We start from the raw sequence: 15,876 nt of genomic DNA, 5'->3' as shown, positions 1-15,876 counted from the left end.
AATTAAATTTTTAGTTTTCACAGAACAAGTAACACAAGTAATTATAACCCTGTGAATTAAAGGGGACGGTGACCAATTAAAGGGACTGATTATCGAAAAGCTGCAAGAACAAGAAAGTGCGAGGAAACGTGGGGAACTGAATAAATAAATAAAATTTCAATCCCAAATTCAAATGACCTATAACAGAACCTAAAACCTCATGCGGCGGAAGTGAGTCCTCTACCCTGAAGTACTATGCCTTCTGCTAAACAGTGCTAAGCAATTTAGTTTTCTGACACATAAATAGTACTACAAAAAATAATTTATTAATTCTTATCAACACTTTAAGCAATAATAATAATTACAGCCGTTATTGTCTAAGCATTTTGGAAAATTGAACTTTGTCCGTACGTGCATAGTTACTTGTTGCGCTAATGGTTGAGCATTTACCTATATCTGTGAACAATTGACCGCGCTTCTTCCAATTCTTGGGAGCTGCATAATAGATTCAGTGGATTGGTCGTTGTAAAGAAATGTTTCGCTCTTCCCCAGTACGTGCTTTGGTCCCAGCGAGGCTCATCTATATTAATTCTTGGCAATGTTTGCATGGCTGCAAGATCTCTAGAAAATAAATAAATAAATAACAGTAATATAATAACCAGCATTTGTCAACAATTCATCAGAATCAAAGAAAATACACTTAGACACTAACTCTGTGGCCTATACGAGGTGGAAATTTAATGTTAAGTTCACAAAAGCTTTCCATTGATATCTGTCCTCAGTCACCTGGATAAAGTTTCTATTTTTTATACCAGGAAAACTACACTTGTACAACTTATTTTAGCTTGTATAAATTCTATACTTACAGAGGTTTCACTGATGATAATGATATTTAGGCAAAACTAGAAGAGTATATTAAATCGACAAAAGTCTCTTCGTTGCATTCACACACGTTACGTGCACCTTTGTCTGTGTTAAATGGACGGCTCTCTTGGCCAACAGCGAGAAGAAAATCAGTGTTTTTTATTCAAATTTAGCTAGAAAGAATTTAAATTATATTATTATCATTACAAGTATTTTTGTTGATTTTGAGTTTAACGTCCATTTCAGTAGCGAGGCTATATGAGACGGGACCTACGGATTAACGTGTAATACGAACCACATGAGCTCCTGCCGGGAATCGAACCCGGGTCTCCCACGCCAAAGGCGCGTACACTAACCGCTTAGCCACCGAGGAGCTCAAGTATTTTTGTATTCAAATAAGAGATATTATTTACAAAATACTATTAGATTACGGAAAACAAGAACATTAAACGCCATTCACTGTTAACTTAAACTGGGCTGGGGACTAGCTGCCTTATCATTTATCGATGTTTATGCGCCACACTGTAGGCTTCGATCGGAAGAAAATGATAATTCTCGCTTTAACGTCTCACGATTATATCCTTTGGACTAAGGGAGACAGGTAATCAAAGCAAATGATGATGGAAGAATTGGTGGAATGAGTCGTGGGAGAAAAAGCGAGTATCCGAATAAACTCATGGACACGATGTTGTCCACCACTCGATCCAAGACAAACGCACATATTAAACCAACACAACCTTCTTTAGAACTCTCAACAATTCCCAATTCACGAGGTCAAAAACCCTTTCTAGATCAATAAATACAACATACACCTCTTTTCCTTTGTCTGTAAACCTACTCCAACCGGGGCAAAATTAACTATCAGTGTTTTTTCCTGATTGACTAAATTAGATACAATTCTTGCTTTTACCGGCCATCTAACATAAGTTGGTTTGTGTTTTGGACTAACTTTACAAGGCTCGCTCCAGTTGGTATCTTTACGTAGACACGAAAAATGGCACTGGATTAATTTTTCCTGAAGGAATCTAGTTACCTTCCCTATCCTACCTTCCTAAACCAGTCCTATATTTCAATGTGCATTAAGACGAACTGGAACGTGTCATGCAAAGCAAACTCCGTATTTTTTGAACACTTGTTGCATATTTTCACCCACATCAATGCATATTTTTGTACCTGAGACTATGAAGTGCGTAAGTCACAAATCCTTGTTTTTGAGAAAACAGCAAAAACACTTACCCTACTTAAGCACTAAATACATATTGGACATGCTACATTATATACTTGGTTAATTAAATCATCAACCCGTATAGAACAAAATGAAAACCAACTATTCGTTGCAGACCTCCGAAAGATTTACAAAACTGGTTTTTAGCTCACCTCGCTAAAATTGGACTTACTCAGTTCATGGTCTCAGGCACAGATTTATACTCTTGTGACACATGTTCTTTATAACATGTATGTATACATTAATCTCTTCAATCATGTCAAAACTATACGTCTTGCAATAGTCATATCAGACATACTTAATGTAAGTGCTGCGTTTCTTTCCCTCCACACTTTTGGCCCCTTAAACCCCACGGTTGCCGATATACTGACAGTCTCTGTTTTGTCTCTAGTGCCCACTGTATAGCCTAAATATTAAAATCGGAGAAACATCTTAATGGTTTGCTATCACAAAAGCGTAATATTGAAGTTGAAAGAAGGGATTTGCCCCCTTAAATCCCTCCGTTGCAGATATCACAAAATACGGATCTCTCTACTTCCTCTAGTATCCACTGTATAAGTTTCACTAAAATCGGCATGTATCACCTGGGTGCCTTCCCTTGTAAGCAAAATGCGCATGCACGGGAACATGTCATATAACAATACACAATCAGAACGTCAAACGGAGGTCAGGTACATAATTCCATGTGCCCATTTGCCGTACCTTAGCCCCTTCCCACCAGAAGTGAGCGCCCGGCAAGCTTTTACTTTGGTCATTTTATTTAATAAATCGATTCTTATGGAACTGGTTCTTCGGGATAGTTCGTTTAATATTAAAATATCACTAGGAATAAGATCTCCACGAATCGAATCATTTGGAAAACATGGTGGTTGAGATTGTAAGGTTTCTACAAATTTTTTAAACACCATGCTAACTTCCCATCATAACCCAATTCTAAATTTATTAAAATCTGAAATATGCAATATATAAAATAACAACGAAAAAAACTACAGCAAGAACCACCATATTTCTCGTTTGCTATAAAGGGCACAACAATACACAATAAGAAACCAAAAGCAAATTATCAAGGTCCAAAATCCAAAGCAGAAAAATACACAAAAGAAAATGACCGAAAAATAAGAACCACAAATTGGATTATATCCCACTAATAGGATAGACGAAATTAGAGCAGTGGTTCAGTTACGTACCTTTACTGACTACTAAGTATGAATTACCACTGAAAAAGAGTGTTAACTTCATTGACACATACTAATGTTAACAACACAGTACGTACAAAGCACCATAGCACACCATAAGCAAGACCACATGAAGAAAAACATTATCACGGCATGATGTCAAAGTCATATCCACACTATCATGCTCCCACAGAAAAGCAACAGTAAGTCACCACGTTACTCGACATCAGTAACGAGCCTAGAATAACAGATATGTTTTCAAAACTGGAACCAAAAGATCCAAATCACGGAATCGAAGAATTGAAAATGAATGAAATAACAAAAAGTAAAACTTGCTGAGTGCTCTACCACTGAGCTGCCTTTGTCCACCAATCGAATGATTGAGATTACAAAATATTCCACTAAAACGAAGCCAACTACGGAAATGTCCCTAAAATATACCCAAAATGCCTCGTTTCTTAAAATAAGGCAGTGATTATATTCACGTTCCTTAGCGTTCCTTGCGACTTTCAGATTTGCTTTTATAGTTTAGTTAATCCTTGCACCAACCAATACAGCTAAAATTAAATAAAGTAAAAGTCATTTCTTTCCCTAATATTGATTTTAAAATGCATTAAAAGCTATAAACAGAAACTACATGTTAACCATGTAAGGTAGAAAAAAAAGTATAAATATACATAAAACTATCAATCACACATAAAAAAGTAATTTTGAAGAACTATTACAACATACAAGAGTCATACTTTCAAAACACGCTACACTAACCCTTATAAACCAAATCACTAATTATACTATCCTATAAATAATCCAAATACATTTTTTGTTACATCTACTAACATATTTTAATTTTTGTAATGTGACTATAAGAACCAACAAATGCTACAGAGCTACGCCAAGAGCAGCTGTTCGCAGACTCCAATGTGTCTTCTTCTTTTTATTTTAGAGGTTTTTATAACCTGTGACTATTTAGAAAATGTTCCATGACGTATCCTCTGATCAGTGTGGAAAATTGTAACTACCTCTTTACAAATAATAATTGTTATTTCGATGTTTGGTGCCGACATTTTCTGTTATTGTAACCTTGAGCTGGCTAAAGTAGATATTCAACTAAAAAGCTGTACCAGAAGTAGGCAATAAGAAGTTCAATACTGAAAAGTTGAAGAATGAGGAAGTTAAGAAATGCTTTTGGATGATATCCCATTTCATGGGGGGGGGGGGCATAGATTTGTAAAATCTACGGGAGAAATATTTCTTGAATTTACAATATCATTCTATAAGTAACTAAAATATATAGAAATATTGGGCATTATTCAGAGTCGTTTTGACGCGTGATTAGTGCCATACTAAAGACATCGACTAACATAAGTTTCCCGTAGTAATCAGACCTTTAGTAAAACGCTAATCATATGTCAAAATGACTCTGCATAAGGTGGATTACCTCTAACATGTTCTGTAAAGACAATGTACAAAGTGATCATAGAAGTGTTACAAAGCTGTACCACATTTAAGGCAGCAGTTTTTGTTTCCCCACTATATTATCGTTATCACTGACGCACTGTTTCCCTACGGACATCCCCATCGTTTCTGTGCAGTCTTCCTGCCCTAATTCGGTTAGGCAGCATTCGTGCTTTATAGTGGTACCTACCACAAATTTGTTTGTGTTTGTGTTTGTTCGTATTTTATGCACCATAGTTTTTAACTCATATGTCCAGACGTTCTACATATTCACTCTTCCTAAAATCAACAACCATTACAGCAAATACTCCCTTATGAAACACCTTCTAAGGCAGTGAGAGTGTTAAAAGAAGTTCATATTTCATGAAAATAAGTATCCACAAAATGGGATAACACGTATTTTTTTTATATGAAAATCTTCTATCCATTTTAAAACATCTTTGTTTGTTTCTCTTTCCATCCATTTTATCTTCCTTCAACTCCAAATTTCGAAGCTCTCTAGATATTTCTTCTCTAATTTCAGTAATGCCCAAGTCACTGAACCATACAGTCCAATGCTCCAGATATAGCACTTGACCAACTTCTTCCTGAGTCCAATATTGAGCCTGCTAGTTAAGAATGACCTTTTCATGTTGAATGCTTCTTTGGTTATCACAATTCTTGACCTGATCTCTTTGGTGCAGTAATAATCTCTCGTCAAAATACTTCCCAGGTACTTGAAGTTATCGACCTCTTCAAGTTTTCTTTGTTCTACTCTGACCTGTAAGGATGCGTTTCCACGGGATAATCTTCTGCCTATCGATATTGATTTTCCACTCCACATAATTTCAAAGTGTAAATCATTTTGTCCATCATCTACTGAAGTCATGGGCGGAGTTATGGGGGGCATTGCCCCCGAACTTTTCTGGCAAATTATAAAAATGCCACATATAATATGGCCACTTACCAAGATTTTCAAGACCGACCAAAAGGTCTGCCCCCACTGCCCTCCCAGCAGACAATTCCTAGCTCCGCCTATGCCTGTAGTCCTTCTCCTGTATAGCTATAATAACCATATCATCTACATGCCTGATCTTGTTAATGATCTGTCCTCTAATCTTGAAATTTCCCATTCTCATTAATACTTCCTTCATTAAACAGTCACTGTAAATGCTGCATAATTGGGGAGACGTGACTAAATCCTTGTCTGACTCCTTTTCCAATCCCTACACTACTGGTTCCTCCTTCATTCAAGCACAACTTTTCCTGTTGTCCTATGACATTTCTTATTCCATTTCAGCTTCTTTCACTTTTCTTTTCTCTGCAGTATAAAAACATTGATTGTACTTATTATTTCTTATTATTGAAGAAACAAACTTTTGGGGGGAAAAGGAGGCATAAGAAGTAATAATTCTATCTTCGTTTCAAAAGATAATTATGTTTGCTCACTTTTGGGTTACGATTTATTTATATAAAAAAAAAAACTTCATCATAAATTTAAATCGTTTCATTTGCGCTACCTCAGAAGTTTGTTTCATCAATAAATGTATATAAGAAGCAAAATAAAGGTTTTTAAAATGCAAATAAAAAAAGCGAAAGAGGCTGAAATAGTACACTAAATTTTAAATTTATGAATCATTATCGTACTTGCTGCACCTCAAAGCACGCTCCGATTACCCTTAAATTTGATTTTGTCTTTGCATCAAAAGGTAACCTTTCCACACTATTAGAAATGAAATTTAAAAATTCGAATTTTTTCGTTTCACCCTAATGTACAGGTTGCGAATAAGTAGTCAGTCTCTCAAGTTGAGCCCGATTTCTCTAATCATTTTCAGAGATTTGGTCCAATTGACCCGGTAGAAAGCTTTTTGTCAGTCGATGAAGCACAAACACTACTCTTCCTTTAAAGGAGCAACTCGACTTAGAAATGCATTTTCACAAATTATTTCCATCTATAGAGCTGAAAATTTTGAAAGGAATGGTGCTTGTTTGATCGAGATATGTTCAGGCATTAGCGAGTAACAAAGGAAAAAAGATCTTGTGATGACGTCATCCGTGGTCAAGCTGCGAGAGCAGGCTTCCCTACACAGTGCAAGCATTTTGTTCGTGAGCGGTGCGGTGCCACTAAAGCTTTTTCCAAAGCTGATTGTAAAGACTTAGAAATGTAGAAAATAATATCTGACAGTGGGCTGTACAGAATTTTTGAGCATAAGTTCAGCGTTTTATAAAAAGGAACTAAAATTTCGAAGCCAATACCATTTAAATATATGGCGGACGAGATTTCTACAACACCTAAGTGCCTTTTCTTTAATCATGATTCCGTTTCCCAAACAGAAGTATGTTCATTTTCACGTTTTGTTGCATCTTTCAGTGGTGACCCTGTAATTTTGTTTTTCAGGGTATGTACAGGAGATCGACATATGTGGCAAAAATGAAATAATATCCATACAGTTTGCCAAATACGAAAAATATTTTACCGGTTAAATTTGTTTTATTCGCATTGCTTTCCGCGGAACAACTCTCGTCAACCGTTTCTTGATCATTGTCACTTGATGCAGGAAAATTGAACGATGAATTAACGTCCTGAGGAACACTGTCATCGTCACTGATTCCTTCTACAAGATGGAATATTTCACTCCCAATTCACATTGTACAGCAGTTGTATTTACACTTATTTCTAAAACAGTACCTTCAGAATCATGAATGATACCGTGGCTATTGCCCTCTAATACCTCGTCTTGACTACAACCGTCAATTGCGTTTTGTACGATCTTTCTACGTTGGTAACTGGACATACATCGGTGCTTGTTCAATGGCTCGGATTAAACCTTTCAATAATAAACTTGGAACAGCATTCTTTCTCAGTTTGCGTGTAAATAATTCTCTTGGCATTAGCTTTCTTTCAGTAAACATCACTGCTCGAAGTCGAACTCTTCAAGATGTATGGAACATAAACGAGTGGTTTTATTTGGCACAAAATCTTTCCTATTGATTTTTTGAGCCATAATTTATATCAATCTGGCGATTTCTCATGACTTAGAAACGTAAAAAATATACTTTATGTTCTTCAGCTTTAATCGCACGAGAATTACAACCGAAAAACACAGCTGTACTAACACGTTTTTTTCTACTTTCCAAAAAAAGTTCGGGGGCACATTTAGCATTCAGATGCGCATGTATTACTTTCACACGTATTATTTTGGTATCCTCCAGGGATATTCTCAAAGCTCCGAGAGGCAGTGTCCCCCAAAGAAAAAAACATGTGTGGAAGAAAACATTGCTTCGCACAACACTACGTAATCGCTGCTCTCTCTCTATTTTTATACTAATGCTGTATGAAAAATAACTAACAGAAACGTACCCTAAGAATTCAACACAACGAAAGACTGCTAACAAACTGAAAACAATCTATTAAATCCACTGCGCTCTTAAAGGTTTATCAGCTGCCCACAAGGGAATTGTTGCTGACTGACATTGAGTTCCTCGCTAGCCCACGGCTGACGTCAGCATTTGCGATTCATCAAAAACAAACGCCTGTAGAAGATGAACGAGACGGCCTATCAAGATTTTACAAAAATACGTGTCTCTTATTTTTTAAAATTCTTTCTATTGAACCATTGAACTTCTAACATCTTTTCTACCTTACTTTGCAGGCGCCTGTTCAGTATGCTTTCCAGTATGGAAAATAAGGCTAATCATTTTGTGATCGTTGCATTTCTTTGCTTGTTTCTTCTTGGATAATGCAACCATTGTAACATCAAGAAAATTCTTTAGTCATTCTGCACTCAGGTAGATCTTGTTAATAAGTGAAGTCAATATTTTCTTTGTATTGTCTCCTAATCCCTTGAGCAAATCTGCTGGTATGTAGTCATCTTCAGTCAGGGATGTCGCGTGGGTTGTAAGCGCCCGGGGCGTGAATTCCAAGGCGCCTCCTTTTTCCAGTGTGTTATGAGAATACACTGGGAAACTATCTGGAAAAATTGCAAGAAACCTGAAAAGACACAGCATCAAAACCATACACAGACCGCCATCAAATATCATAAAACTGCTCCCTTCAGATAAAGACGATTTGGATCTTAAAACACCAGGAGTATACTGCATTCCCTGTTAATATGGTAAAACTTACATAGGACAAACAGGAATACAAAAGAACATCGATGCAAGGAGCATGAGAGATACATCAAGCTCTTTTATCCGGAGAAGTCAGCCTTGGCGGAACACACTATAACGGAAGGACATAGAATTTGATTATCAGACACTAAAATTATTTCAAAGAACTCAAACCACTGGGATGGGATAATTAAAGAATCTCTTGCCATACTACAAGGACCCAACAATATCAACAGGAATACAGGATTTCAACTCAGCCAGACATGGACACCAGTCGTAAAGAAAGCATATATGAATAGGACCAATCAGCGTCAAGCTATAGACCATCCAATCAGAGACACGGATTCTTAACCCCCCAGTTACCTCTCCTATACATAGTACACACGAACTGGTCTCAGTATAATCTCGTCTTCAGTTCTCGTCTTCAGGACAGTGTGACCACCGCTAGTACTCTCGTACTAGATCTAGTACATTTTATAATATTTTAGTGTTCTAGTATGTTCACTAACAAATCTAGTACTTTTCTCCTCTCTTCCTTTCTCATAAATACATTTGAAAGAGAAAAAGGAATCTCATGAACATTTGAAAATGTACGAAAATTTCAATGTTCTTGGTAACTTTTCTCTGCCTGTTTTCTTTTTCAACAGTGGTATTTACAAGAGCGGAAGTGGGGCATAGATACCGCCCGGTCGTCTCCAACTAATAAATGACCACAGCAAAGGCTGATCTAGAAGATAAAAACGGGGTGCGTTGGGCAACCAGAATCCAGACTATGAGAGGTATATCATAAGTTTACTATAAAGTTTCGAAAATATATAAGTAATAAATTCAATTATTTTTGTCACTCAAAAAACTAGGTTCCAGGTTCCTCGTCCCGACACTAGATCCGCCCCTGAACCACAATAAACAATATTACATATTTGATGATCCGTTTAAACAGTAGGCTATTAAGGAATTCAAATTGAGATTTCTCAATAAGTTAATTTTATGACATTTGTTGTTTTCTGCCGACATCCTCTATATGTGTCGTACTTGTGTTACTTTAGTGGTTTTACAGTGAGTTCTAATACAATTAAGCAGGGATTCCGCCAGAATTTTTAGATTGGGAGTGTAAAGCCAAAATTGGGAGAGTGTAAGTGGTTTGCACGATCTGTATAGAATTTTGAATGTAAAACAATTAAAATTGGCAATTATTTCAAGAATATGAGGTAACTCCCCCACCTATAAGTGAAGGAAACTGCCGGAAACCTTCTAATAAGATCTTAATATAGTAAAATGTCATAAATAGGGTGAAACGGGAACAGATAAATTATTATTAGTACTTTCCCCCAAATTTAGTACTTTTTTCTGCATAGGTTAGCACGAAATATTTTTACTGAGTGGTCACACTGTCCTGAAGACGAGAACGATGTCAGTTCTTGAAACGTCGGCTCTATCGTCGGACTTCACCTGGCTGATATCTCGATAACATCTCTATAATATTCGCCGCCAGGAAAGCTTCAATTCTTATTTCAACCAGAGTTTATTCTGTACCCCTAGATTTAAATATGGAATGTAAGATAAAAGAAGTTAGTATTTTGTACTTTTTTAAAAAGTGACTGGCTTTTGTATTTAAACGTAAAAGTGAATGAAAACAAGAATTATTGAAATCGAGTGCTTTTTTGAACTTGAAATAGCATAGAATATATCATATAAATATTAAATTCCGAGATTTAAAAAAAAAAAAAAAAAAACTATTCTCACAGAGGGCTGGAGAGAGTTCCAGTTGAATAATCCTAGACGACGTTTACATTACCGGTAATTTTCAAGTTCAATATTATATCGGGAGTCCTTCAAGAATCTAATCTAGGTCCCCTGTTGTTTCTTCTTGTTATTAATTATGTTTCTCTATATATTAAAACTTCTCAAGTTCTTCATTTTGCCGACGATCTCAAATTATATTCCAAAGTAAGTTCAATTGATGCTACAAAGGTTCAAATATGGTGTGATAAGAATAAATTAGTCTTGAGTGTGTCCAAATGTAAATCTGTATCTTTCACGAGGAAAGAAAATCCAATGAACTTTACCTATATAATAAGTTGCACTTTCTTGTCTACCCCTATCAAAGATCTAGGAGTTATATTTGATAGCAACACGTTGATGCAATAACGAGTGGTGCATATAGAAACCTAGGTTTAATTTATAGGATAGGACAGGATTTCTATCAATATTTATGTTATATATTTTGTATGTGAGGTCAAATTTAGAGTACCGTTGTATTGTTTGGACATCAATTGTCACTAAATCCTCTGATGCAATAGAAAACATACTTGTACAGATTAAATATTTAAAAATGCTTGCATACAGGAAAACCGGTTTCTACACAAAGTATGTCGCCTATGAAGACATAGTAACGAATTTTAGTTTTCAAACATTCTAAAACGGTGGGTTTGATCTGTTGTTTTTACATACATTATTAAACATAAATTTGACTATCCAGAATTAGTTTCAGAAGTATTATTACATGTCCCAATAGGTAAGACTAGAACAGCAAACACTGGGACATTCTATTATAGAAAAGCAAGAACTAGCATATTACATAAGCCTCCTCTGTGGAGAATGTTCTTTTTTGCAACGAAATGATTAGATTTCATGTAGTAGATGTACTTAGTATGTCCGAAAACTACACGACATATATTTGTGTATGTATAACAGTGTATGTTATATAATTATGTACACGACATTAGAACTAGGCGTTAAGCCTGTTGTGTTGTACTTATGAAATAAATATATAAATAAATAATTTTTACATAACCGTAGCCTTGTCTTCAGTGGCTTTCCTCCTTCGCATGTCTTTGATGGCTTGCACAACTTCATAGTATAGTAGGCAAAGAAAATAACAACTGTATGCATACAGTTAGGTAAATGAGTGTACCAAGTTGGTGATTCATCAATATCAATGGCGTAGGCAGGGACTGCCTCGACTCAACTCCTTCCCCCTTTAGTACAGTCATATCGAAACGAATTCTACTTCCATATGTCATGAATGCTGCTCTCAGGGAAAACAAGAATTACACAGAAATGTTTAAAGAAAAGCTTACTTCCTATAAGCTCTAGTTTTGCACAACTTTCAGCGTTATATACTGCATTCTTATAGTTATACGCCGTATTCTTAACATTGGTGCAAATCCGGGGCAATGAGGGGGACATGTATCACTCCAATCTTGAAACTGGGGCACTGTCTCCCCAACAATCCAATTTGATTTTTTTTTTAAAGAAATGTGATGAATTGTGTCCGATTGTCACAAAGGAAAGTGAAATGAAATTGATGTTCCCCCAGAATAAGCCTGAAATCTGCCCGCCTCTCAATGTTGAAGACAACTCTGCTCCCCTGATCCTCTGCAGCATTATTTCCCAACTTCATAAATATTTTTAACATTGCTTAAAAGAAAAAAAAAAAAAGATTATGGGAACGGTCTTACCCTCCCCCACCCCCAACCCCCCAATGTTGAAGACGAATTTGCGCCGCTGATTCTTAATCTTTTCCAACTCTTTTTCGTTACGATAGTCATCACAATTTATCACATGCTGATACGAATAAAGAGAATTAAAAAATAAAGTGGACGTTTAAATTTTATTATCATTTAGCTCCGGTTTAGCTGATTTCTTAGCGTGCGCTACCTTGGTGTCATGGTTTCTAGTTCTATTTCGGTGAAAGCATTAAAAGACCGTGGAGAAAATTTTATTAAAATCCTTCTAGGGTAGGGAAACATCTTAAACATGGAGTTGGTGGACTCAGGTGATGGTTGGAAAGCTACGGGTCCCCTGAGCACAGTGGTGATGTCAGAAATCGGGTCCGAGCCCCGAGACTCCACAAATGGGATTATTTAGTTTTGGATTTCTTCTATTTGCCTATTAAACATGGAATTGTTGAACGCAGGTGACGGCGTTGGAAAAGTCTAGGTCCCCTGAGCACAACGGTGGTGTCAGATGGCTTAAACTCAATACCTGATTGTGTGAGATAAGAACCTCTCATATATATAGGCCAGCAATCCAAAATCCAAAAGATGTCAGCATCAAATGTTACTACATCGCTTAATGCGTATAGGTTACACGCCTTTTGTATTGCTGTTCAAGTTGAAGTACTCTGTGATTTGCTGCTTTGTGGGAACTGTTGCGCATGACTGCCTGATACGAATCTTATTCTTGTTGCGACGTAATCAACATTTCTTTCTTATTTTCCCTCGAGCGTTCATACAGTAGGTATAAATGATCGAGTATACATCGTTTCAAGCAATTTCTTCTAGACACTTTTTCAAACATTGTCCATACATTATCTGATTTAGGGAGATCTTTGTTTTTCAGAAAACAAATACTTTTTCTGTGTGACTATTGTGCTATCTTTCCGAAGTTAATAAAAATGGTTCGTGCTAAGCATGTTGGATGTGGTACTTAGAAGAAGAGCAACTTGCGATACGATCCGTATCAGTCGCACCTTCACAAACCAGCCTTCCTAAATTATTGCCGTGATAACCAAATGTAGTAACTATGTAGACGCTGATAATCCACCCACCGAAGGAAGCATTTCCAAGCTACCAAAACATTTACCAGGCTCGCAAGTAGCAAGTTAAACCTAAAACAGTGTAAGGTGACCAAATTCCAGCGAATGTTCTTAGAAACTTGCTGTCTCATGATCCCGTGGAGATCAGCCATAATGACGACATTGACGACGGCGGTGATCTCGTATTGAGTGAAGAGGGAAATCATAGTGAGTATGGACAAGAGCTCAAGACGAAAGGGAACAATGACTCTGGGGATGAGCAATCTACTCACCCTATTCCTAAACCAGCTGAACCTTGTGTCGGTGATTTCTCACAGTACCGCAAAAATAGTCATGAATCACGCACATTTGGTTGACATGATTCCAAACAAGTGCAAAATGTTACTGTTTCCAAGGCTCTACAAATGCTGCTTCTTGTCGACTATCGCTTCTTTGTGCCTCAATGTTCTCTAATCTGCTTCTCGCACATGGACATCAATGACTGAGTCAACTGATTTTTCGCTCGAATGCTGTCATGGGCGACCAACTCAGCCGACAAGATTTGGCATGAACTAACTCCATCACGATTACGTCTTACATTTGCTCAAATCGCGCCTTTTAAGTTTCGGTACCTAAAGTTAAAATCGAAACGGGCTCTCATCATTGCAAATTCTCTTTATTATTATTATTATTTATTTATTATCCATCAATTCTTTTGAAGCAAAGGAAAGGGGAAGGAAAAGGAAACAAAGGGAGGATTGGGAAAGGAAGAAGGTGGTCGAAACCACAACACAAACATTTAAGAAAATAGATTATGAAACAAAAACAAAAACTAACTATTCCTAATTTAGTGGTAGTGCTATCTAATTGTTAAAGAAAAATTATTTATTTAAACAGTCCCTACTCTACGTATCCTGTCTCTTTATCCTGAAACTAATTAATCTGATCTAATATGATTATCTTATTGAGCTTAATTAGAGTCTTTGTCTGAATGAGTTTTCGTTTATCTGTCTACCTAGTGGTCTCTTTTTCTTTTTTTCTTTACTGGTTTTAGTGTTCCACCTTTTATGGATTTACCCTGTATGTTCTGTCTCTCTTTTTTAATTTCTTTCTTGTGATTCACCTTTTTTCCACTCCTATGTGAATTACACAACTTATGTTACTGCTCTAAACACATTCACTACACCGACACAACTTATCATAAGATAGATGCAACACCCCTGTGTGTTACACCCTTTTTACACTGTTAATACAAGTAGTTTGCCGTGCCAACATCTTGGTCCTCCAGGCTACTAAATATTGGGATGATACTGCGTTTTTGACAATTTGTTTTTGGGAATACCCGGGAGAGTGTTGGGTTATATTAGTTAGCCGGACAAAGTGTTGATTTTGAATAATCGAACAAAGTGTTGGAAAATAGAAACAACAAATGAAGGATGTTACTGTGTAGAAATAAATAATGTGTAATCGTGTTGATGTAGAAATAGAGCCATAAGTGGCTGAAGTCTTTTGTATGTTAAGGAAAGTTAGAGCCAGTGTGGCAATTGATATTTTGGGGTTTATGAGCCAAGCGTGGCTGTTGAGAATAAGGTTGAAGAGCCGAGAGTGGACACAGTTATGTTAGGTTGATGAGCCAAGAGTAGCTTTTGATATTTTAGTGGCTTATGGTAATGCCAAGTGGGATCATAGTTATTGTGATAGTTTTTGGGATACAGGAAGGTTCCTGTTTAATTGAGTGTATTGGTGTAAGTCAATTAAAGGTAGACAGTGAAAAGAAAGTGGTATAATTCATTTGTAAACTCTAGTAGATTTGAGAAGTTAATTAAAATAATACTTTGCTTCCCTGAAGGTACCAAAAATAAACAAACCTAACACTAAATCTTTGCTCTCACGATGAGAGTTCATACATTAAGATTTATACTTATGACCAAAGCCGGAACACACACCCGATAAACCGAAAACCACAGTCTAACATTGGAAGATCAATTCTAATGCTCTTCTTATACATTGTTTATATGCATTTATTTTATGTATGAATGTTCCCGGTTAGATTTCTTTATCATGACTCAAGTATTCCGACTTGAGGTCCAGGGCCCACTCGAAACACTTAATGCAGGGATCTCATGAACAATGAAATTTGTAAGATCTGATTGGGTTACAACAAGGCCAAGTTTCACAATACCTCGCAAGATGTCACCCCTCGCTGCACCTGCCGCCAGCTAGCCATGTTCTTATGCAAGATCAGGACTCACCTCACCAACAGAAACATTGGTGGGTTTGAAGTGGCATGCTGTGGAACGAGCAATAAGCCTGATCGAGTCACATTCCTTGGCCAAACCAGCATCATTGCCCAACTTCTGTTTCAAATGAGCAAAGTTGGCTGCTGGTCATTGCGGATGGTAGATGTTGAGAATACGAGAGCTCTAAAAACTACGTCTCTCAGCGCAAAACCGGGTCAGTATAGAAGGAACAGCTCTTACAAGTTTGTGGCTCCTGTCCTCTCTAAAGGGTGACTGGTAGTTTTGCTTGGTTCTTATCCTCCAACCTAGAAAGATGCGTCCATTATCAAT

The 15,876-nt window shown here is 36.8% G+C and overlaps 1 protein-coding gene across 2 annotated transcripts in view; it reads right to left on the bottom strand.

Moving 5' to 3' along the window:
* Positions 1–4,184, bottom strand: part of LOC145666987 (sideroflexin-1-like) — a 39,277-nt gene extending 35,093 nt beyond the window's left edge. Inside the window, exons 1-2 of one of the 2 annotated variants that reach the window (XM_081734663.1) lie at positions 4,081–4,184; positions 430–600 (exon numbers count right to left, since the gene is read on the bottom strand). In XM_081734663.1, coding sequence (XP_081590789.1) covers positions 430–587 — 158 coding nt within the window. In that variant the 5' untranslated portion in view covers positions 588–600; positions 4,081–4,184. Of the gene's footprint in view, positions 1–429; positions 601–4,008 lie in introns of both variants that reach the window. The other variant, XM_081734664.1, reaches the window with a different exon arrangement.
* Positions 4,185–15,876: the final 11,692 nt, after the last annotated feature.

This window comes from Thermobia domestica, chromosome 12, assembly GCF_964235325.1.
Source record: "Thermobia domestica chromosome 12, izTheDome1.hap1.1, whole genome shotgun sequence".
Taxonomy (NCBI): domain Eukaryota; kingdom Metazoa; phylum Arthropoda; class Insecta; order Zygentoma; family Lepismatidae; genus Thermobia; species Thermobia domestica.
The sequence above is the reverse complement of the archived record's forward strand: the minus strand, read 5'-3'. Positions and strand labels throughout refer to the sequence as shown.